The 25,902-nt window shown below is 40.5% G+C and overlaps 1 protein-coding gene across 1 annotated transcript in view; it reads right to left on the reverse strand.

The window, feature by feature from the left end:
* Positions 1 to 25,902, reverse strand: part of nbas (NBAS subunit of NRZ tethering complex) — a 305,288-nt gene that overhangs the window by 41,453 nt on the left and 237,933 nt on the right. Inside the window, exons 47-49 of the mRNA XM_073056940.1 lie at positions 18,734 to 18,814; positions 18,445 to 18,640; positions 7,312 to 7,451 (exon numbers count right to left, since the gene is read on the reverse strand). Of these exons, the coding sequence (XP_072913041.1) occupies positions 7,312 to 7,451; positions 18,445 to 18,640; positions 18,734 to 18,814 (417 nt within the window). The remainder of the gene's footprint in view (positions 1 to 7,311; positions 7,452 to 18,444; positions 18,641 to 18,733; positions 18,815 to 25,902) is intronic.

Below are 25,902 nucleotides of genomic sequence, written 5' to 3' on the forward strand. Positions count from 1 at the left end.
TCCTGAACTTCATCAATGACATCCCACAATGTGGAGCAACTGCACTGGCGCAATACAAGTTGCTCATGGGCCCTTCAGAGCCATTGCTATCAGGTCTGCCACCATTAGTTTGGAGCTGGTTGGTTCTAGTGAGGCACCACAGTCCTATGTCCTATGCAAGAAGATGGTGTCAGCCTACTGCTCATGTAATCATAAGCATCTTTATATTAAATGACCACTGCATTATCTATTAAGAATACAAAGAACAATTTTACATCTCCACATTATATTGCATTTCGTAGCGTGCGATTTAACGTCATTTTACATTCAGTCAGTGAGGTGAATGATATATTTTGTATTCCCCTTGTTACGATCTATGCCTCCCTAGACTGCTAACAGATGCAGCACCTATGATCCACATTTTGCTGTCAATTTGAGATTTTTATATTTTTTCTTCTTCTTGTCTCCTTACTAAAGTCTCTTTCATCTTGTTGTATTTTAAATTAGAACGTTCCCTCCTTCTGCTCTTGTGCTGTGATTTAACACCAGCCCTCATCAAGCTATAATTGAAGCTCTCATTTGCTATCTTTAACTGTAACTCTCTATAATCAAAGTCTGATTTTCACTGAAGTTTTTTTTTAAAGATATAACCATTTTTCTCATTTATATTGCCAGTGGAAGTCAGGTCTTCACCAACTGTCATAAATGTAGCCTTCCTCACTTCCCTTTGTAAAAACTGGTCAGGTACACAAGTGGCCTGAAGGTTCTCAAGTCTCATCACAATGATAACAAGGTAATATGAACATAAGAAAAGAGGAGCAGGAATAGGCCACCCGGCACTTGTAGTCTGACCCATCATTCAACATGTTCAGAGTTTGATCTACATTGGTCTGAACTTCTCATTTATGCCATCTCCCCTAACCTTAAGTTCTTCTGAGGATCCAACTTTCATAATTCACTGGGGTAGAGAATTCCAGTCATTCAACCACCTTCTGAGAAACAAAACATTTCTGTGCACCTCTGAAGTACTTGTTGCTCCTGCCTGCTAATATCTGCAATTCATGTATGAGATCCTGTTGAACTTCATTCATTAGTACTTTATTTAAATGATTGAACCCCATCTTGAAACTCTGTCCCCTTGTTCAAGTAGTTCCCTCTATTTTCATCTCTCCCTTGATAGAACAATCCTCTCACTCCAGGAATTAGCTTGATGAAACTGCTTTGGATTGCCTTCAATGCTACCACATCCTTTTTTTTTTATTAAAAAAGGAAAAGATATTCTAGCATTGATAAAACTAAAGTACTTGATATGGGTCTTGCCAACACCTTGCACAATTGTGACTAAACTTCCCCATTTCTAAAATCAGTCTATCTGCAACATTGGCCTGGATTAAACCCAGGTCTCTGAAGTTGTAAAGTAACAGCACGATCTGTCACACAACTGTGTTCCTGCTTTTGTGCAATTGAAGAATATCTTCTTGTTATTCTGGGAAATGCACAGAGAAAAACTTGTTCAAAGTAATATGAAGTTTTAGGAAAGTATTTGATTAGATTACATTTTACTTTATTTGTAGAATTTAGTTTATATAATTACTGACTTGCAATTTATTGAATATGAAATTCAAATAAAAATTGTATCATGGCATCTCAACTGCATGAAACATCAAATATCTACAGATAACACAGATAAGTCATTTGGACTGTGTGGATTGTACCCTAAGGTTCCAGAAGAGATTGAGAAGGCATTAGTAGTGATCTTTCAAGAATAACTTGATTCTTGAAAGAATTACTTGATCCTGGTTACAGAGATCTGGAAAATCACAAATGTTACTCCACTCTTTTAGAACAGACGGAGGCAAGAGACAGGAAATTATAGGCTGTTTTGATTTACTTCAGTCGTAAGTGAAATGTTAAGAGTTCATTATTAAGGATGAAGTTTCGGGTACTTGGAAGGACATGATAAAATAGGCCAAGGTCAGCATGGTGTCCTGAAGGGAGATCTTGTCAAACAAATCTGTTTGAATTCTTTGTAGTAGTATCAAGCAGGACAGGCAGAGGAGAGTCAACGGATGTTGTTTACTTGGAGTTTTAGTAGGCCTTTGACATGGTGACACATGAGGCTGCTAAACAAGATAAGAGCCTATGGTATTACAGGAAAGGTACTAACATGAATAGAAGGTTGACTGACTGGCAAAATGCAGAGAGTGGGAATAAAGGAGGCCTTCTCCGGTTGGCTGTGGTGACTATCGATGTTCTGCTGGGTGCTTATTGGGTTTGCTGCTTTTCATGTTATATGTTAATGATCTGGAAGATGGAATTAATGGCTTTGTGTCTGTTTACGACAATGTGAAGATATGTAGAGGAGCAGGGAGTCTGTGGTAGGACTTGGATAGGTTAGCAGAAAGGACAAAGTGACAGATGGAATACAGCATAGGGAAATGTATGGTCATGCACTTTCATTGAAGGAATAAAAATGTAAACTCTTTTCTAAACAGGGAGAAAATTCAGAAGTTGGAGATACAAAGTTACTGAACCTACAAGGGAATGTACTATCATACTTCTGGTCTTGTGCAATGCGACAGATAAAATCAGTGATCTTGTAATTGGTGATCCTCTTGGAAACAGTGATCATAGTATAATTGAGGTTCTCATACCAATGGAGGGTGTAAAACCAGTGTATTATGCTTAAACAATGGAGACTACAATGGGATGAGGGAAGATTTGGCTAATGTAGACTGGGAACACAGTCTGGATATGGTGGGACAGTTGAGGAACAGTGGAAGGCTTTCAAAGAGATTTTTCACAGTTCTCAATAAAAGTATATTCCGATTAAAAGCAGGGACAGTAAGGGTGGGGAGAGCCAGCCTTGGATAACAAAGGAAATAAAAGAAGGCATCAAACTAAAAGCTCAAGTGTATAAAGTCACCAATAGTGGGAAACTGGAAGATTGGGAAAACTTTAAAAAGCAACAAAGAACAACTAAGTGAGCAATAAAGAAAGAGAAGCTCGATTGTGAAAATAAACTAGCACAAAATATAAACACAGATAGTAAAAGTTTTTACAATTATATAAAGTGGAAAATGGTGGCTAAAGTGAATGTAGGTCCGTTGTAGGATGAGAAGCGGGAATTGATGTTGGGTAATGAGGAAATTGCTGAGGCTTTGGCTTTGTGTCGGTCTGCACGGTGCAGGACATGTCTAACATGCTAAAGAGAGATGTTACGGATGTGAGAGGAAGTGAGGACCTCGATACAATAGCTATCACTAAAGAAGTAGTGCTGAGCAAACTTGTAGGCCTGAAATAGATAAGTCCCCTGGTCCTGATGGAATGCATCCCAGGGTACTGAAAGAAATAGCAGAAATTATAGTTCAGGTTTTGGTGACAATTTACCAAAATTCTCTAGACTCTGGGAACCTCCTGACGGATTGGAAGACAGTGAACGTCACACCACTGCTCAAAAATGGATGTAGGCAAAAGGCAGGTAACTGTAGGCCAGTTAGTTTAAAGTCTGTAGTTAGGAAAATGCTTGAATCTATCATTAAAGAAGAAATAGTGAGGCTCTGGAAAGAAATGGATCCATCAGGCAGATGCAGCATGGATTCAGCAAAGGCAGGTCCTGTTTGACAAACCTACTGGAGTTCTTTGAGGATATAACAAGTGCAGTTGATAGAGGGAAACATTTGGACGTTATTTACTTGGAATTTCAGAAGGCGTTTGATAAGGTGCCGTATAAAAGACGTATCCATAAGATAAGGATGCATAGAATTGGGGGTGATGTATTAGCATGGATAGAGGATTGGTTAACTAATAGAAAGCAGAGAGTTGGGATATATGGGTGTTACTCTGGTTGGCAATCAGTGGTGAGCTGTGTGCTGCAGGGTTGGTGAAACAGTACACCATATACATTAGCAATCTGGAAGAGGGGACTGAGTGCAGTATAACTAAGTTTGCTGATGACACTAAATTAAGTGGAAAAGCAAATTGTGCAGAAGATACAGAGAGTCTGCAGAGAGATATAGATAGGTTAAGTAAATGAGCAAGGGTCTGGCAGATGGAGTACAATGTTGGTAAATGCAAGGTGATCCATTTTATAAGGATAAATAGAGCAGATTTTTATTTAAATGGCAAAAAATTGAAGCATGCTGCTGTGAAGAGGGACTTGGGAGTGCTTGTGCATGAATCACGAAAGTTGGTTTGCAGGTGCAGCAGGCTATCAAGAAGGCAAATGGGATGCTGGCCTTCATTGCTAGGAGGACTGAATTTAAGAGCAGGTGAGGTTATGCTGTAACTGTACAGGGTACTGGTGAGGCTGCACCTGGAGGACTGCGTGCAGTTCTGGTCTCTTTACTTAAGGAAGGATACAATGGCTTTGAAGGTGGTACAGACAAGGTTCACCAGGTTGATTCCACAGACGAGGGGGTCAGACTATGAAGAATGGTTGAATCGCCTGGGACTATACTTGCTGGAATTCAGAAGAATGAGAGGAGATCTTATAGAAACACATAAAATTATGAAAGTGTTAGATAAGATAGAGGCAGGAAAGTTCTTTTCACTGATAAATGAGACTAGAACTAGGGGACATAGCCTCAAGATTTGGTGGAGTAGATTTAGGACGGAGATGAGGAGGAACTGCTTTTCCCAGAGGGTGGTGAATCTGTGGAATTCTCTGCCCAATGAAGCAGTGCAGGCTACCTTAGTAAATATATTTAAGACAAAGTTGGATACATTTTTGCATAGAAGGGGAATTAAGGGTTATGGGGAAAAGGCAGGTAGGTGGAGATGAGTCCACGGTAAGATCAGCCATGATCTTATTGAATGGTGGAGCAGGCTCTACAGGCCAGATGGCCTACTCATGCCCCTACTGCTTACGTTTTGGGAGTCACTTTGATTTGGTCTGCAGGATTCCCTAAAGGCTTAACCTGGAGGTTTAGTCAGTAGTAGAAAGGTAAATTTAGCATTCATTTTGAAAGGACTAAAATATAAAAACAAGGATGACATTGCCCAGACCACATTTTAAGTATTATGAGCAGTTTTGTGCCCGTCAGAGAGGGTCAAGAGGGTTAAAAGAAAGGATTAACATAAGAAAAGTAATTGACGGCCCTGGGCCTATATTTGTAAGGTCTTGATAGAGTGGACATGGAGAGGATGTTTCAAATAGTGTGAGACTCCAGACGAAAGCGCACAGCCTCAGAACGAAAGGACATTCCTTTACAGCAGAGCTAAGGAAGAATGTCTTCAGCCAGAAAATAATGAATCTGTGTAATTTATTGCCTCAGACAACTGTGGAGGCCAAAGACATTGAGTATATTTAAAGCAGAGGTTCATAGGTTCTTGGTTAGTAAGGGTGTCAAAGCTAACAGGGGAGAAGCCTAGAGAATGGAGTGAGAGGGAAAAATAAATCAACTGACAGAGCAGGCTAGTTGGGCCGAATAACCTAATCTACTCGTACATCTTATGGTCTTATCATGTCACAAACACAACCTATATACCATCCCAATCAGTTTACTGATATTAATAGAAATACCCTAGCTTTCTGTTAGAAATAGTAAAATAATTTTTAAAATTAGTAAACAAATCGAGGATTTTTAAAATTTTAACTCCATATATTCCTGGTTGACATAGCCACCAACTCTCCCATTCCTCACTTACATACAATGGATGGCTACAGCAAAAAAGTAACTTGTTGCACAAAAGTAAAGAAACACACCAACCAACTGTACACTAACATCGCTGCTATCTGAAATCTGCCACAATATTATCTTCAGAGCAAAGTTTCCTTAACAATTCAATATATCATCATGAAAAACTCTGGTATGTGCAAGTGTTGGCTTCCAGTGACTTGCAAGTGTTGCTCCCATGGACTCAGAAGGTGACAGGGAATGCAGTCGGGTGTGCAGCTGGAGTGTAATGAGGTAGGAAAGTGGGAGTGCTAATGAAACATGAAAGGAATATGCCCAGGTGTACGGAAAACATGCTTTAACACATGAGTGGATTGTGGCAGGGACTGGGGTCAGCTATGCAGGCAGATTATTGAAGGGAATGGGATAAAACACGCAGACACTGTGGGGAATGGGTTCAAGCACACAACTGGAATTTGACCAGGAATGGGGCCGTGTTTGCAAATGTAACGTGGCTGGGAATGGCACTAAGTGTATGGTCAGAATGCTCGGGGAAGAGAGTCAGGAAAGTGCACGTTGTGAAAACAAGGACAGGTGGGCGGCCAGGAGCCAGGACCCCGGAGATGGCAGCTGCAAACATCAAACGAATAAGGTGATAGAAGGGCAAAAGCCTGGGATGAGGAAAAGTCCAATGTCAGAGGGCAGGAAGAAATCGGAGAACAGAGAGAAAGGAAACACTAAGTGAAGGAATTCAGGATAAGAATTGATGGTATAATGGCTCATGGGAAGGTTTGGTTAAGGAGTTTTGTGTGTATGGGTTTGCACAGATATTTCATATGGATGTATGTACTTAGTGGTAGAGGTTGACATCAGCAAAGTAACAACAAAAATATTACTTTTAAAATTATTGCATGCATATATATTTTTATTTTACTACTTTTTTAATAAAAGGAGTACTGCTTTATTACACATGTTGACTTTGGTTTAATATGTAAATCCCAATGCAAAACTACATCACTATGTAGTAAACACATCAATTTAGCCACTTGCGGGTGTCAGCTGAAGTTTTTTTGCGAGTAATGGCTCTACCAAGAAAAGTAATGAAGAATACTGAATCTACTACACCATTTTTAACAAGTTCAACAGCTTTAGAATCATTTTACTGTCTGTTCTCAATGCACTTGCATAGCTTTGAATCAATTTATAATTCACTTTTGTTCAACTTTTTATTTCAGCTAAAATGATTTCTGTTACTGTATAGGTATCCCCATCAAATTTTACTACACATTTCTACAAATGTGTTTCAACAGCTGGTAATGAAAACTCAATAAAGTGCAAATGGAAACTTAGAACTCACTCCCTTCAAAATGTTGCTGAAGATAGGTTAATTGAAAATTTCAAAACTAACAGATTTTGCTTGGGCATTAAAGGATATGGAACGAAAGTGGGTAGATGGAATTAATATACTTGTCAGCCGTAAACTTAATTGAACCTGAAATCTTATGTTGTATTATCACAGGAAGAAAATACAGATGTAGTCCAAACTGGAATTTTTTTTTGGAATTCTGAAGACAATTCCTCGGACAGATGCATAATTAAATCTTAATTGATAATCCATTACAGTAAAGCACATTCTCAATTTTTTTTTAGCTATTCCTGCATATGCTACCACAAGTCTTGCGCATAGCATACTGCTACACAAACTGATACTTACATGCCTTCGCTGTCCATGGGTGGCCAAGCCTGAAGAAGCAAAACCAAATGCTGAAATTCAGTCCCTTCGTTACTGGCTTCGAGCAATTCCATAAAGAGCTGAAAACGGCTCCCCTCACTTTCAATATCACTCACGTTAACCTAACAATGATAATATTGCACAAAAATAAATTGATGAAATACATTTATAAGCATCTCTACAATAAGTTATTGTTTTAGCAAAGATGTGGTTTTACTTTAAGGATAACAACTGCATTTATGTTGTTTTCCTACAATGGGAGTATGCCAATACATGCTACTAGAGAAAAAATATATTTCTGCTGATAACTATTGCTAAAAAGCAAAATTGCACAGGTCCATGTAATATCTAACTGACAGCATTTTAAAAGAACAGCAAAGTGCAATCGGTTACTCTTATGGCATCATTCATGTTCAATATATGATATTCAAAAAACTTACTAAAATCACTGGTCACCTACAGAACAATTGTTAAAGAAGACAGGAAGGAAACACTCTTTTACATCCAGTGCAAATGACACTTTCACAAGTTAAATGAAGCATAGCATTTGAAAACCAAATCCCTGAATCGTGCTTTATAGAACATAAAATGTACCACCAGAATACACAATTCTCCCTAAAAAACCCAACACCACCAAACAAATTCAATCTAACCCTGTCAGCTTAAATAAAGAACAATAACTTTAAGGATGATAGAATTTTAACTCTGATTCAACATGAAAATTTTAAAAAACTGGTAACAATTCAATTTAGAATTCACATTAGTTAATGATGATTACATCAATGGCCAGCAAGGGGCAGGCGTCAAAGAGTTCTGTATGATATTTTATAATTTATGTCCATCCCTACCCTAGGGGACAATGGATGCTCTGCTGTTGAGTATTGGAGGTTGAGATCAATAAATCTGACTCTTAAGGAACCATGGATCAGACAGCTAAAAGGAGTCAGAGCTGAATATCAGCCATAATCTTAATGAACCTTGCAGCATATTCAAGGGGCTTGTCTGGCCTACACTAGTTCCAGTTTCTTCATTTTAATCATCATCTTTGATCAGCAGCTTCTTTGTTTTAAATCAAATGGAATGTCAACTTTGTTTCTATTGTTAAGCCACTTTTCATTTCCAGTATTCATTTCATGAGAGACAATTATCTGGGTCTTTAGAGCCAAATCTGAATTTGGACAAATCTCAAACCCAATTCTTGGGTGCCAGAATATAATTTGGTAGACTCTGACAAATATTTTCAAATGGATTCATTCATTAAAAAAAATCCAGTTGGTAAGTATTACAAAGACTACATCAGAACAGAGATACTTCAGAGATACAGAAAGACTGAACAAGCCATGTGCTTGTCTTTTTAAAGCAAGAGGCTTTAAGATAAGGGAATTGATGGGTTGGATGTGGAAAACGTAATTCCAATAAACGTGATATCAAAATTGGAGGAGAAAAAGAAGTTAAAAGGGATACCAGAGATAACAACTTTACTCAATGGAACCTGCAACTTCCTCAACAAGGAAATTGAGGTAAATTGTATAGATGCAGTGGAGGGGCAGCTACAAGATTAAAACTAGGGAGACAGATGTAGCAAGGCCTGGGAAAGGCTTAAATGTCAGGTGGGATTATTTGGCTCAATGTCCAATTTCCCTGCTTTTAGACTTATAATTTCCCTGATAATTTATACTTTCTTATCTTACCTATTTGTAAATGACAAAATGGAAAATAAAGACAAAGAATAGGACCCAATTCCATCTGCTTCTTTTATGCACAAATAATTTTATTCACATTGTAATGAAATCCTGCCTATTGTAAAATTAGATTGGACATTGAGAGTCATGATTCATTTTAGCTTGGCTGATACCTCTCCAGAATCAATGTTATCAATGTGTGCCATATTTATCTCTGCATTGCTAACAGGCATTACAGCAACAATATGCAATGTATGATCTTTGTATTCAGCTTTCAATATAAAAACAAACAACTCTAATTTCTGGATACATTTTTCTTAACAAGGTTTTTGTTTCCTGATGACACTATTGTACTGTGCAATTGAATTTCTTCAGTACTTTCATTGCACTGAACATAGCAATATTTGTCTTTCAACCTTGACAGTAAGGAATAGGAATTCTGAGCATTGGAATTGAACAAAGATGTTTGAGAAATGGGATTGGGGTTGAGAGGAAAATGGATCAGCCAAGATGAAATGGCGGAGCAGATTTGATAGGCCAATTGGCCTAATTCTGCTCCCATGTCTCATGGTAATCTTCACTTACAGCTTTAAGACATTCTATACTGTAAGACTTCAAATATCTCTGAAGATGAAACAATTGGTTACTTGGGGAAAGAAATAAATATATATACTAAAGTTATTAAGAACTCCATGGAGCATGTGGAGATCTTCCAACAACCAGGCACTCTTTCTTTTTTTTTCTTTCTTACTTTCTCTTTTTTTTATATAGGGAAGTTAGGGGGGAGGGGTTAAGGGGAGGGGGGAAGGGATATATACATTTTTTCCACTCTTGTAATTACTTAAAAACGCAATTAAATAAAAAAAATTTAAAAAATTAAAAAAATAATAAAAAATAAAAATCTCAAGGCTAAGAAAAGTGAGCATTGTACTCAAAATCAGATGGATTAAAATTAGGATTGGTAAGTGAAATGGATCAGTAACAACAAAAGTAAAATCAAGCTATGGGAGAGGAAGTCAAGGCCAAGAAAAAGAAAGAGAAGGATGGGTCTCAGAAAGTAAATCATAAACACATGTAATTCTGCAGATGCTGCAAATCCAGAGCAATACACACAAAAGCTGGTCGGGCAGCATCTATGAAAATGGATAAACAGTCAATATTTTAGGCCAAGACCCCCATCAGGACTGGAAAGGCAAAATGAAAAAAGTTCTTGGCCTGAATTGACTTCAAATTTCGAAACACTTGTACTCAAAGGACAAACACCAATCTATTGTAACTTCAATTAAACACTAGATGATCCAAGTAGTCTACAACTACTTTCAACAGATAGTGAAATATGATGATTGTTACAGATTAGGCATGGCGTAGTTCAATTTCCATTGAATAAATTAAGGTTCCAAACTTATAAAATCTGCAGAAAAGGCCATTTTTAGATGCTATAATTTAGTCTCCACTTTCTCGAATTCAATTATAGATGCAAAATACAATTAGGATATTACAGAACCTATAGACCTTGGTTAAGGTGTAACAAGGGAATTCTAACAGCACATTTTCTCCCTCTAGTGGTTAAAGCAAGTCTCTGAGATCTAAAGTCAAGGAAGGATCAAATCTGCAGCAAATTGAATTCCTTTAAATTATTAATTATATTAACTATTCATTACCATCAGGGCATCTATTATGTCTTACAGTGAAAATACTATTTGCCTCAATGTAGTTTAAATTTTGCAAGAGCTATTTTATTCTTCAGCATCACTACAATCCACAAGAGCTTATATTTATATTGCTTAGAAATTAATTAAATATTAAAGCTCTCTTTAATGTCCACACAACCTGACTAAGAGGATTACATACTCTCACACAAATTTAGTGACTGTTAATAAAACTGCCATCAGGTTTACAGAGATCTGTATTCCTCCAAAGGAGGCTGTAGGGAAAACAGTACAGCGGCAATTTTTGTTTGCACGCACCGTCTGGTGAAAAACAAAACAATAATAGGTTAGGGGAGCAGAAGACCGAGAAGGAGGAAGTGAAAATTATAGAAATTAAGGGATAAGGAACAGGAAGTAAAGGATAAAAAAGGGAAAGATAAAGGAATAGAAGAATTGAAAGGCTAGTGAAGAAAAAAGTGTTAAGAATGGGAAGGCATGGTTAGCATAAGAGAGACATGGTACATTAGGGAGCAGTGTGGACAAGGACTGGGACCAGGGCAGAGTAAAACTCAGCATTCTGGAAGAAAGCAGGTAAGAGGAGTTGGAGGGGTTGAATGGGTGACAGATTGAAGCATGATGTAAGTGAAGGGAGTTGAGGGAAGGGGATGGTGAGAGAGAAGGGATGAGGGGGCCAGAGAAGGGGGCCAAGAGAAAGGGGAGTGCAGAGAGAAAAGGGGGTACCAAGAGAAAGGGGGGGCAAGAGAAAGGGGTGAGAGAAGGAATCTTATTTGCTGGCTCCTAATTTTCTGTCATACAAAACCTTGATGGCTATTATTAACAATATTCTGAAATCATTTTACAATATCACATTGATGAACATTAATTATTATAAAACTGAATTAATTTAAAATGCACTATCTTTACTGAGCTTGATTTTGCAGAATAAAACTAACTAGCTATAGTGTAACAGATGGTGGTTTGAAATACTCTTCTGGAGAAAATAAATCAGTGCGCTTAGGCAAAAATGCTAAAAGTTAATTACTATAACATTTTGATTAAAATTTACTTGAATCTAATTTTGATTTAAAGCTTCATGGTACACTCTGGAGTACTGATGACACTGTTTAATGCAAACAAGAATTTACTGCTGGCTAATAGTATCTTCTTTCCTATACTGTTACAAGATGGATTTTTCCACCATACAATAACATGGCTGTGCGCTGTTGGAATTTGCTTTAAGTTTCAGCTTGCAAATATGGTTTAGGATATACAATAATTGCTACTTTCACAAAGTAACCTTAATTTTTTTAATATGTATTAACTATTTGCATTCCATTGGAGGTGGGCTGGAAATACATCTGTCCCAAAGAATGTGTAAGGCACTCCTTCCCTCTGCTAGCCTGCAAGTTAAGTGTAGCACCTACTTATCCTCCTGATCAGGGTCAGGTAAAGCCATGAGAGCTGGTGGTGGATAGTCATATGAGCAGCTGGTACATATCACAAGTCCTGGTTATGCGACCACTGATGCCAGGCAGACAATCTCTGAAGAGTATCGATGATGGCAGGGGTCACTCATCTTGTAAAGACACTGCCCAGAAGGCAGCAATTGCAAACCACTTTTGTAGATAAATTTGCCAAGAACAATCATTTCCAGTGGTAAAGGTGGGAACATTGCGTTTGCCTTCCTCACCATAGACTCAACCTGCAAATTAACATTGAGGGAATCCACAAGGACTCCCAAGTCCCTTTGCACCTCTGTCCTAACACAGATCCCCACGGAACACCACTAGTCACCAGTGGGAACCAGAAAAGGCTCCTTTTATTCCCACTCTTTGCTTCCTGCCAATCAGCCACTGCTTTATCCATGCTAGAATCTTTCTTGCAATATCATGCGCTTGTAGCTTGTTAAGCAGTCTCATTTGTGGCACCTTATCAAAGGCCTTCTGAAACCCCCAGTACACACCATCAACCAATTCTCCCTTTGTCTATTCTGTTTATTCTTCAAAGAATTCCAAATGATTTCTCAGGTAAGATTCCGCCTTGAAGAAACCATGCTGACTATGGCCTATTTTATCACGTGCCCCCATGTACCGAGACCTCATTCTTAATAGTCAATTCCAACATCTTCCCAACCACTGAGGTCAAACTAACTGGCCTAGTTATCTATCTTCTGCCTCTCTCCCTTCTTGAAAGATGAGTGACATTTACAATTTTGCTGTCTTCCGGAACCATTCCAGAATGTAGTGATTCTTGAAAGATTATTACTAATATCTTAACAATCTCCTCAGCCACCTCTTTCAAAACTCTAGGGTGTATACTATCTGGTCCAGGTGACTTATCCACCTTCAGATCTTTTAGCTTCCCTTGACACCTGGAACTTCCACCATACTGCTAGTGTCTTCCACACTGAAGACTTATTCAGTTCATCCGCTCTTTTCTGTCTCTCATTACTACCTCTCCAGTGTTGTTTTCCAGTCTGATAGGTTTAAAAGGTGCCAAGATGAATAACTGTATTGCATGTAACAGCTGTTATAAAAAAACAGCGGTGTGCCAATAGCAAACAAAATCAAAGCTTAAGGGTGGCAATCAGGCTGTTGCTTGACTGGCCTGTGAATCTATTAGTTTAATTTATATCCTGGTTCCTGGATGCCTGTGAGGATTTTGCAAGGTAGATCAGACTGTTAGCAATTTTGCTGCATTCTGATTTGGTCGCTGGGTTGACACCGAAAGATCTGGATAGTTTTATCCATTTTCTGGTTGAACCTGGCAGCTTTGCTCCCCCAATACAAATGTTACTAATGTTTTATCCCACCAATGAAATGGTTGGCAGGCCGTTAGTAAGGATCTAACCCTTCAATGTCCAGTGACAGCAGGGCTCTAGACTGTGGTCTTTCCCCACAAAGCCTTTATGGTGGCTGTACCAAGCTTCATATTGCAAGGTGCAGTTTTATGACCCTCAGCATATAAAACCACACTTTACAATATACCAGTCGCTGGCATACTCATGGGGACACCTTTTTGCTCTGTAGGGTCAAAAACTTTTCAACAGCTCAAAATGCTTTTTCACAAAGTTGATATTCTTTTAGCAACAGTTGATGATTGCCTCAAGTAAATGTTCCTAGGTACAGTCCTGTGTTACGCAGCTACTTGGGATGAACCTTGACAGAGATCATTGCATCCCTTTACAAACTTTGGTTTCAAACATGTAGTACACAAGGATGTGTACTACATGTCTCACATTTTCTGCTGCCAACTTGAGGGCAGTTTGTATTTGTGTTAAGGCACTGATTGTGTATCTGATGGGAAGGGCTCTTCTCACCCGCAGCCCAGTGAGGTCTTGGTGCTAACTTGATAGTTCTGCAGATTAGGTCTTCTGCTAAATAACTTTGAGTTTCTGCCTGGGCCATTTTGTAGGGTAGCTTAACATCAATTACATTCTTGTAGATCTAGACAGATTCAGGCTGGACTGGATAAGGATGACCGACTTCTTCCTAATAGGATAGGTGGGTTTTACAACAAAATTCCTAGTCATTATTACAATGACTAATAATTATAAATTTAAATTCACTGGCTGCATTTAACTTCCTTAGTAACACACACAAAACACTGGGGGAATTCAGGAGGTCAGGCAGCCTCAGTGGAAGTGAATAGACAATCGACATTTCAGGCTGAGACCCTTCATTACAACTGGAAAGGAAGGGGGAAGATGCCAGAATAAGGTGGTAGAGGGAAAGGATGGAATACATGCTAGAAGGTGATAGGTTAATCCTGGTAGGTGGGGAGGGGGGGGAATGAAGTAAAAAGCTGGGGAGGTAATAGATAGAAAAGGTAAAGGGCTACAGAAGTAATCTGATAGGAGTGTGGACCATGGGAGAAAGTGAAGAAGGAGGTGATAGTCAGGTGAAGAGAAGAGGTAAGAAGGGAGCCAGAGTGGGGAATTGAAGAAGAGAGAAAGGGAAGGGGGAAGAGTTACCAGAAGTTAGAGAAATTTCTATTCATGCCATTAGGTTGGAGGCTACCTAAAAATATGAGGTGTTGCTCTTCCAACCCGAGCATGGTGGCCACGGACTTGCATGTCAGAACAGGAATGGAGATTGGGGTTAAAATGGTTGGCCACTAGAAAATTCTGATTTTTACAGATGGTGCAAAGGTGATTGACAAAGTAGTCCCCCATTTTACGTTGGGTCGCACCAACGTAGAGGAAGCCGTATTCGGAGCATCGGCGACAGTTGATGACCCCAACAGAACCGCACGCTCAATTGGAAGGACTGTTTGGGACCATGAATGGAGTTGAGGGAAGAGGTGAATAATCAGGTGCAGTACTTCTTCCAATTGCAGGGACTAAGTGCCAGGAGGGAGATTAATGGGGAGGGACAAATGGACAAGAGAATCATAGAGAGAGTGAGCTGTGCTGAAAGCAGAGAGTAGGAGGGGTGGAGAAGTTAAGGAAGTGTTTGGTGGTAGCGTCTTATTGAAGATGGTGGAAGTTGCAGAGAAGTTGTACTTCCGGGGTGCCGAGGTGCGACTCGAGTAGCAGCAGTACTCTCAATAGATACGATTAAATATTCCTGTTTCAGCCAGTTACAGCTAAAAAGCACAACTGCTTCCAAGGTCAGTACAGTCAACAAAGATGTCTTAATACGTTCAAATGAACTATCGCTACTTAAAACTGATGGAAACAACACCGATTGTGGTCTTAAGTGCCCATGTAGGATACCTTGGAGGAAGCACGGCTGCAGAGCGGGGTTACAAGTGTGTTTAAGGAGACGGAGTTTTAAACTCTCTATACCAACTATCTTGCTGGTGAACAAAATCGATGATCTCAGAGCCAGGGTCCTGAATCAGAGGGACATTAGGACCGCGTGTGTCCTTTGTTTCACAGAATCCTGGTTAACCCCTTCTGTACCAGATGCAGTGATTCAGATTACTATACACTGTTGGGATAGATCTACAGAGTCTCTCAAAAGCAGAGGTGGAGGAGTATGCCTCATGATCAGCTCTTCTTGGTGCACAAATATATCAGTGCTGTCCCAATTCTGCTCACCAGACCTGGAATATCTAGCAGTAAAGTGTCATCCTTTTTACCTACCACAGGAGTTCTCTGGGGTCACTTTGGTAGCAGTTTACATTCCACCTCAGGCCAACGTCAAGCAGGCTTTAGAAGATCTGAGCAATGAGATCAACATGCACGAAACAGCGCACCCTAACGCCTTCACCATCATTTTGGGAGATTATAGCAAGGCCAGTCTGAAAAAATCACTAAGCAATTACCATTAACAGATCACTTGCAATACCAGAGGAAACAACACACTGGACCATTACTACACCACCATCAAGCATGCCTACCATACTATTCCAGGCTCTCACTTTGGGAAGTCTGATCACCTGGCTGTACTTCCACTCCCTGAGTATAGGCAGAGACTGAAAACTGAGGCACCAGCAGTGAGGACCAAGAAGGTTTGGACAAGAGAAGCACAGGAGTGCCTAGAGGACTACTTTGAATCGATGGACTGGACTGTATTCAGGGATTCATCTTCGAATCTGGATGAGTATGCTGCAGTTGTTACTGACTTCATTAAAATATGTGTGGATGAGTGTGTGCCTACAAAGACTTACTGTACATTAATAAACCAAAAGCCATGGATGAACCAGGAGGTACGTCATCTGCTGAAGGCTAGATCTGTGGCAATCAAGTCTGGCAACCCAGGCCTGTACTAGAAAATCAGGTATGATTTGTGGAGGGCTATTTCAAGGGCGAAGAGACAATTTCAAACTAGGTTGGAGGTGACATCAGATGTGCGGCAACTCTGGCAGGGTCTGCAAGACATTACTTCTTACAAAGTGAAACCCAATAGCATGAATGGCAGCGGTGTTTCACTACCAGATGAACTCAACGCCTTCTATGTCCATTTTGAAAGGGAGAACACAACTACAGCTGTGAAGATCCCTGCTGCACCTGATGACCCTGTGATCTCTGTCTGAGAGGCCGATGTTAGGCTGTCTTTGAAGAGAATAACGCTCGCAAGGCGGAAGGTCCCGCTGGAGCACCTGATAAGGCTCTGAAAACCTGTGACAACCACCTAGCGGGAGTATTCAAGGACATTTTCAACCATTCACTGCTACGGGCAGAAATTCCCAATTGCTTCAAAAAGGCAACAATTATACCAGTGCCCAAGAAGAATAACGTGAGCTGCCTTAATGACTATTGCCCAGTAGCACTCAAATCAACAGCTTTGAGAGGGTGATTATGATTAGACTGAACTCTTACTTCAGCAAGGACCTGGACCCATTGCAATTTGCCTATCACCACAATAGGTCAATGGCAGATGCAACCTCAATGGCTCTTCACACAGCTTTAGACCACCTGGATAACACAAACACCTATGTCAGGATGCTGTTCATCGACTATAGCTCAGCATTTCATACCATCATTCCCACAATCCTGATTGAGAAGTTGCAACTGGATCCTCAACTTCCTAACTAGAAGACCACAAGCTGTGCGAATTGTTGTTAACATATTCTTCTTGCTGATGATCAACACTGGTGCACCTCAGGGGTGTGTGCTTAGCCCATTGCTCTACTCTCTATATGTACATGACTGCGTGGCTAGCATAGCTCAAATACCATCTATAAATTTGCTGATGATACAACTATTGCTGGTAGAATCTCAGAAGTGGAGAGAGTGAGCAGTTTCAAGCTCCTGGGTGCCAAGATCTCTGAGGATCTAACCTGGTTCCAATATATCGATATAGTTATAAAGAAAGCAAAGCAGTGGCTATACTTCATTAGGAATTTGAAGAGATTTGGCATGTCAACAAATACACTCAAAAACTTCTGTACATGTACCGTGGAGAGCATTCTGACAGGCTACATCACTGTCTAGTATGGGGGGGGGGGGGGAGGGGGCGCTACTGCACAGTACTGAAAGAAGCTGCAGAGGGTTATAGATCTAGTCAGCTTGATCTTGGGTACTGGCCTACAAAGTACTCAGGACATCTTCAGGGAGTGGTGTCTCAGAAAGGCAGCGTCCATTATTAAGGTCCTCTAGCACCCATGCCATGCCCCTTTCTCACTGTTACCATCAGGTAGGAGATACAGAAGCCTGAAGGCACACACTCAGCGATTCAGGAACAGCTTCTTCCCCTCTGTCATCCAATTCCTAAATAGACATTGAATCCATGGACGCTACCTCACTTTTTTAAGATGTATCTGTTTTTGCATGATTTTTAATCTATTCAATATACATGTAGTGTAATTGATTGATTGATTGATTGATTTTCTCTCTCTCTCTCTCTCTCTCTCCTCTATTATTTGTTACATTGAACTGCTGCTGCTAAGTTAACAAATTACATGTCACAAGCCAGTGATAATAAACCTGATTCTGATTCTGATGTGTTGGATGTGGAGGCTTACGGGGTGATAGTTGAGGACAAGAGAAATTCTATTCCTGTTAAGATGGCAGGAAGGCAGATGAGCGCGGAATTCAAATTTGCATCTCTGATGGCCAGTCTAGTCTTCTGGGCAATACATTGGTAACTTAACCATTAACCCTTAAAATATCTTTAAGGTGGAAAATTAGTCTTATAAACCTAAAGAGTTTAAAAAATCCATTTTAGTTGAGTTCCCATTTACTTTTCCTGCTTTATGAGACAAAATGTAAGCACAATTACCAACTTGAAAAGCTTGGATCCTATGTTTAGGTAACTGCTAACTCAAACACGATAAATCTTTAATATAATTTTATGAAGATAATTACAAAGTAGGAAATAAAGTAAACATATTACCTGTCTATCTGGCCAGCATGCCTTCAGAACAGCCTGAGTTCTGAAGAGCACAAGCAGCTTGCTATCCTCATCATTAAGCGGAAATGCCTGTTCAAGAATTTGCAAAACATCAATTCGGGGTTTTACAGGCAAATCTGCATCGCCACAGAAAGGCCTCAGCCATGCCAAGAGGTCATCTGAAAACACGAGGTTGTCCCTAAATTACAAAATGAATAAATTTTAAATGGATTGAAATAAAAGTATTTGAGCAATTCTGGATTAAGTATGTTCAATGTAAAGTTGTACTTACCCATTTAAAACACTGGAGTGCACAGATTTGACGATACCTTCAAGAACTTGAAGTGGATCCTTTTCTGATGGAACACTTGTGCTGATCCCAGTGGGATAAAAACAATAAAGGTGGAGGTAAGTGAATGGACATAAACATTCTGCTAATCTAGACATTAATGGGAATATATCTGAATTGAGCTAAAAATAAAAACTGGAAAATAAATGAAACTTTCCCCTTCCCATCTTGTACAGCAAAAGAAATGGACCATAAATCTAGTCTTTAGTTTTAAAATCCAAATTAGCCTTAGAAAAGAAAATTTGCCTTCTCCGAACTTGGCAATCCATTTCCAAACGTTTCTCACCATATGAGGAGACACCATTGTTCACTTGTGGTGTGTCCTCCAAATGCTTGGCCTTTATGTACTTATCAGTTAATTGGTTGCCATTACAGAAACTCAATTGTGGCATAGGGAAGGACATGCTGATTGATTGTGTGGTGAACTGTGTGCATTGTCTGAAATTTTGCCCGTACTGGTTTAAAAATGGGATTGAGGCTTCAGGACCTGTAACAACTCACAGAAGACAAGTGTTGGAGAATGAAGTCAAACGATGCTGACATTGTGAAATTCTATAGGCTTCCAAAGGTTCACAAAGCAGGAACATCCCAATGTCCAATGGTATCATTGCCGGGTTCCCCCAATTACAACTTAGCAAGAGAATTGTGGCAGCGTCTTGGATATCGAATAGCAGGATATGAACACAATAAATAATGCACAACAGTTCCTGAACAAACTGAACAGCATCTGCATATGCGATGACTAAAACAATGATCTCTTTTGATGTCACCTCTCTGTTCACCTCCATCAATTTTTGCCTAGACAAAGAAACTAGCAGAACGCTGCCCACTGAAGAACAATGGTAGAATTCTGCTAATGTACCTACTGTAAATTTAACAGCACACTTTTCAAACAGTTGAAAGAAGACAGCGACAGGTTTGCTCATCTCCAGATTCATAATGGAAGCCATCAGGCAAAAGTTAGAAAAGACGGTGTTGCCAATCATAAACCCTAAACTTTGGGTCCATTATGTCAATAGACAATAGACAGTAGGTGCAGGAGTAGGCCATTCAGCCCTTCTAGCCAGCACCGCCATTCACTGTGATCATGGCTGATCATACACAATCAGTACCCCGTTCCTGCCCTCTCCCCATATCTCTTGAACCCGCTATCTATAAGAGCTCTATCTAACTCTCTCTTAAATGCATCCAGAGACTTGGCCTCCACTGCCTTCTGGGGCAGAGCATTCCACATATCCACCACTCTCTGGGTGACTCACCCATCAGCGGGAACATACTTCCTGCCTCCAGCGTGTCCAATCCCTTAATAATCTTATATGTTTCAATCAGATCCCCTCTCATCCTTCTAAATTCCAGTGTATACAAGCCCAGTCGCTCCAATCTTTCAACATATGACAGTCCCGCCATTCCAGGAATTAACCTTGTGAACCTACGCTGCACTCCCTCAATAGCAAGAATGTCCTTCCTCAAATTTGGAGACCAAAACTGCACACATTACTCCAGGTGGGGTCTCACCAGGGCCCTGTACAGCTGCAGAAGGACCTCTTTACTCCTATACTCAATTCCTCTTGTTATAAAGGCCAGCATGCCATTAGCTTTCTTCACTGCCTGCTGTACCTGCATGCTTACTTTCATTGACTGATGTACAAGAACACCTAGATCTCGTTGTACTTCCCCTTTTCCTAACCTGACTCCATTTAGATAGTAATCTGCCTTCCTGTTCTTGCCACCAAAGTGGATAACCTCACATTTATCCACATTAAACTACATCTGCCATACATTTGCCCACTCACCCAACCTGTCCAAGTCACCCTGCATTCTCATAACATCCTCCTGACATTTCACACTGCCACCCAGCTTTGTGTCATCAGCAAATTTGCTAATGTTACTTTTAATCCCTTCATCTAAATCATTAATGTATATTTTAAACAGCTGCAGTCCCAGCACCGAACCTTGCGGTACCCCACTGGTCACAGCCTGCCATTCCGAAAGGGACCTGTTAATCGCTACTCTTTGTTTCCTGTCAGTCAGCCAATTTTCAATCCATGTCAGTACTCTGCCCCCAATACCATGTGCCCTAATTTTGCCCACTAATCTCCTATGTGGGACTTTATCAAAAGCTTTCTGTAAGTCCAGGTACACTACATCCACTGGCTCTCCCTTGTCCATTTTCATAGTTACATGTTGATGATACCTTTGTTATAGTAAAATGGAGCAATATTGAAAGAACATAAACTAATTAACAATGTGTTCAACAGAAACTGAGAGGAAACTGGTATTCGCAAATGTGCTTATCAGTAGAAAAATGGACGGCACTTTGGGAACATCTATTTATCATACAGATTAGATCCTAAACTTTAAGAGTAACCACCCAAATTCACACAAGAGTTGTATCAAAACTTTGTTCTGAAGAGTGAAGATACATCGCAGCACAGCGGAGCTGAAGGATAAAGAGGAGAAACAGCTTTTCAAAGTATTTGCATGAAATGGATACTCATGCAAGATGCCTACAAGGTCAACAATACACCAACCAAGAAGTGACCAAATGCATTTCTCTTCCATACATTTGAAATATCTTGGAATTGACAGCCTGACTGCTCCAAGAACATAAAATTACAGTCACGCATAATACAACAGCAATACTGAGGAAAGCACTCTGCAGACTTAAAGCTATTGGACAAGACTAATGTGTTTTACAAAATCCAATGCGGGGACTGCAGCAAATATTATGTCAGCCAGGCTGGGAGAAAACTATCCACGAGGATCCATACACATCAACTTGCGTAAAGCGGCATGACCAATTCTCCCTATTCTCTACTTGTGAAGATCGAGAGCGGCACAAATTTGATTGGGCATCAGTGATAGGCATGGTACAAGCAAACATGCAAGTAAAGCATGGTTTTCCACAAAGAATTCTAAGAGGCACACATGTAGACCTTGATCCCATTTATAAGCCAATGTGGGCAAAATTTCAGACAATGCCCACAGTTCACCATGTAATCAATCAGTGACAAGATCCCTTCCTAATGACGGCCAGGTAACTGATTGATAAGTATATAATGGCCAGGCATTTGAAGATCACACAAGTGAACAGCACACTGATAATGTTTTCTTTTATGGTGATGAAACACTTTTAAAAGGATGGCCAAGATCTGGGAACAACTCAGTCCAACAATCAACCATCCTAGCTACACATTTTCCAAATTATTTCCAAAACCAGTCCTCAGTATGGACTACATGATCCCTTTTTATACCAACAGGAACATTTAATAAAGTTTTAAAGTGATAGCTAGAATAGAAGAACAATATATAATAACTTTGACAAAAATGCCAATATCCAGAGAACTGAAATAAAACCCACCCAAAGTTCACCCAATTCCAGTTACTTTCTACAAAGCTGTACAATTTCCTTAGCGCCCGTCAGAGCTGCCTGAACAAATGCAAGAAATGCCCAACAGACTTGCAAGTTTTATTTTTATTTTAAAAGGTAAGGATGCTAGAAATACTCAGCAAGCCAAGCAGAAGCACCTTTATAATGATAAAAAGTTAATATTTTGGATTGACAACTTTTCATTAGAAATGAGAAAAACTAGAAATTAAGTTGCAGAGGATGGGCAAGAATGCACAAGACAACTAGACTGTGAAAGAGCACAGCACAAGGTCTCAGTGTTAAAAATGGTGACCCTGAACTTCTGGTTGCCTTTCCCTTTAACCTCCTGCACTGTCACTCTGAGCTATCTCAACAAGACATATTACTATTCTTAGGGCCAAACAATGAACTCTACAATTTCACAAAAAGCAGTTTTTGCAGTTCACAGTTTCTATCTCCCACAGGTTCTTCTCGATGCGCCACGATCCTCCAGCAGATTACTTATTGTTCCAGATTCCAGCATCTGCTGTCTCTTTTATCTTAATATACTTATGAATCCAACAATATGACTGAACAGCATGCAAAACAAAGCTTGTCACTGTATAAATACTCTTCTCGGGCTTCCCATCAGGTACAGGTATTGATTTTAACTGACATTTCGATGATAAACTATGCCATCTTCATCAGGGATGATGCCTGGGCAAGTCTAGTCCAGTGGTATTTACACCCCCATCATACGTCCCTCCTGATTGGTTAGTCCTCATCCAATCAGGTTTCTGCTATCTCACCTTGTTCACAATCGAATTCCGGTTCTTACCTGGAGGGAGTCCTTCATATAACCATATAACAATTACAGCACGGAAACAGGCCATCTTTGTTAAAATTGAATATGTCAGTTTGTCATCGAAACTCTATTGGTTAAAATTGATATCTGTACCCAGTTGGAAGCCTGAGAAGAGTTTATTCGTCATATATGCCGGGAAAGCATTAGATCCTTTTTCACTTCCCTCCACAGACAGGAAGTTCACTGCAATATTTGTCACTTTGAATCACTGTGTAATGAGCAGTCGAGGCTTCTTTGTTCTTTAGCCTTCCTTCTGAGATGCTGGGACAAGGACATCATCCCCAAGTTTATGAGGTTGCGTTCTGTGGTGGCTTCTCAGGTAGCTAAGCACATTCTACAATGAGTTAGCCAAGAGTTGATAAGGGAGTGCATCCATTACATTAGATCTGCTCTGGACATCAACGTAAGCAGTCAACTGTCTCTTCACCAGGAATAGTCAGCCCCTCTTGTCTCCTAGTGACTGGGAGTACATCGATAGGTCCACTGCTGCTCAAGGTGAACTAGCTTCTCAAAGGAACACTGTGAGGCAGGTCAGGAGGTACAACGGACTATCCAAACAAAGAGCAGCCATCCCACCATTGGACCCAGAAAGGATTGTCAACAATCAAACCAGACAAAGCATTGGTGAGGCAACTAGATTGGTCTTTGCCAAGGGGCTAAACTTCACTCCGGTCCCCAGAGCCAAACCTTATTTGGACTACAGTGGAGGAGTAGAGCAAGCAATCTGAAAACTACCACCGGGTACAGAGGAGGAGATAAGGATAGAGATCTGCATGGCCCTCATAAGGGCTGTTTTGCTGAAACCAAACATTATAAGAGGAGAGTGACCAGCCCTCCAAACACTATGGCAAAACCCAACCATCATGATTTTACCAGCAGACAAAGGAAAAGTGACAGCTTTGATGTCCTTGGAGGAATACCACAGGACAGCCAAACAGGTTCTGGATGATCCCATCTACAGTATTCTACAGCGGGATCCCACGGATTTGATTATGAGGGTGACCTCTGCTTTACTGAAGAAATCCAGACTGGTAGCAAACAAATGGAAGACATATCTGCCTCAGGCTCTGGTACCACCAAGACTTTATGGGCTCCCTAAGATGCTCAAGGAGGGACATTGCTTTGTGGTTCCAGAACTGGCTTGCCCACAGAAGGCAAAGAATGGTTGTAGAGGGCCATGTTCTGCATGGAGGTCGGTGACCAGTGGTGTGCCTCAGGGATCTGTTCTGGGACCTCTACTCTTTGTGACTTTTATAGATAACCGGGATGAAGAAGTAGAGAGATGGGTCAGTAAATTTGCTGGTGAAACAAAGGTTGGGGGTGTTGTGGATAGTGTGGAAGACTGTCAGAGGTTACAGTGGGACATTGATAGGATGCAAAACTGGGGGTGGGCTGAGAAGTGGCAGATGGGAGTTCAACCCAGTTAAATCTGAGGTGGTTCATTTTGGTAGGTCAAATATGATGGCAGAATATAGCATTAATGGTAAGACTCTTGGCAGTGTGGAGGATCAGAGGGATCTTGGAGTCCAAGTCCAAAGGACATGCAAAGCAGCTGTGCAGGTTGACCTTGTGGTTAAGAAGGCATATGGTGTACTGGCCTTCATTAATCGTGGAATTGAGCTTAGGAGCTGAGAGGTAATGTTGCAGCTATATAGGACCCTGGACAGACCCCACTTGGAGTACTGTGCTCAGTTCAGGTCACCTCACTACAGGAAGGATGTGAAAACCATAGAAGAGGTGCAGGCTGGACTGGGGGGGCATGCCTTATGAGAATAGGTTGAGTGAACGTGGCCTTTTTTCCTTGGAGCGATGGAGGATGAAAGGTGACCTGATAGAGGTGTATAAGATGATGAGAGGTATTGGCCATGTGGATAGTCAGAGGCTTTTTCCTAAGGCTGAAGTGGTTGCCAAAGATGACACAGGTTTAAGGTGTTGGGGAGTAAGTACAGAGGAAATGTCAGAGGTAAGTTTCTCTACTCAGAATGGTGAGTGCATGGAATGGGCTGCTGGCAATGGTGGTGGAAGCGGATTTAATAGGCTCTTTTAAGAAACTCCTGGATAGGTACACAGAGCTTAGAAAAATAGAGGGCTATGGGTAACCCTAGGTAATTTCTAAGGTAGGGACATGTTTGACACAGCTTTGTGGGCCAAAGGGCCTGTATTGTGCTGTAAGTTTTCTATGTTTTTTATGTTCCATTTTATTTACATGTTTCCTGTATGTAGGTGACCAAAACTGGACACAATACAGGCAGTTCCTGGGTTACATACGAGTTCCGTTCCTGAGTCCGTCTTTAAGTCAGATTTGTACGTAAGTCAGAACAAGTACATCTGGTATTATTTAGCGTCAGTTAGTCAAACGTTTGTCTTAGTATGTAGTACATATTTTACCTTTCTATGCAGATAAAACACTTAAGAAACGTATGTATTCCAATAATTAAACTACTGCATTGCTTAGTAATAATTGTAGCTTTCATCGGGGCAGGGCTGTTCACATGCTCCATTATTCTCACTTTATCCGTTATCCTTTAAAATTGTTCCAATCGTTGACCGACTGTAGCCTAACGCTTTCCCAATGACCAATGGCGTTTCACCTCTTTCCAAATGCTTTATTATTTCCACTTTATTTTCCATCACAATGGCTTCCCGTCAATGGAACAGAAACACTGCAGGCGGTGGGTCCCGAACTGCGCCGGCTCCCGAGGTCCGCTGGGTCCTAAAGCTAAATGGGACGTGGGGGCTGTGCTGGGTTTGGGTATTTGATCCTGCACAATATTCTGCATGGGAATTTAAACTGGAGGTGGCAGTGTTTTTTTTTTACAAGGTTGAGTTGCGAGCTCGACATCAACCCAGCACAGATGGTACGGGAGTCACTGAATATACATCAACCTGGCACGGAAG

This window comes from Hemitrygon akajei, chromosome 9 (assembly GCF_048418815.1).
Source record: "Hemitrygon akajei chromosome 9, sHemAka1.3, whole genome shotgun sequence".
NCBI classification, from domain to species: Eukaryota; Metazoa; Chordata; class Chondrichthyes; order Myliobatiformes; family Dasyatidae; genus Hemitrygon; species Hemitrygon akajei.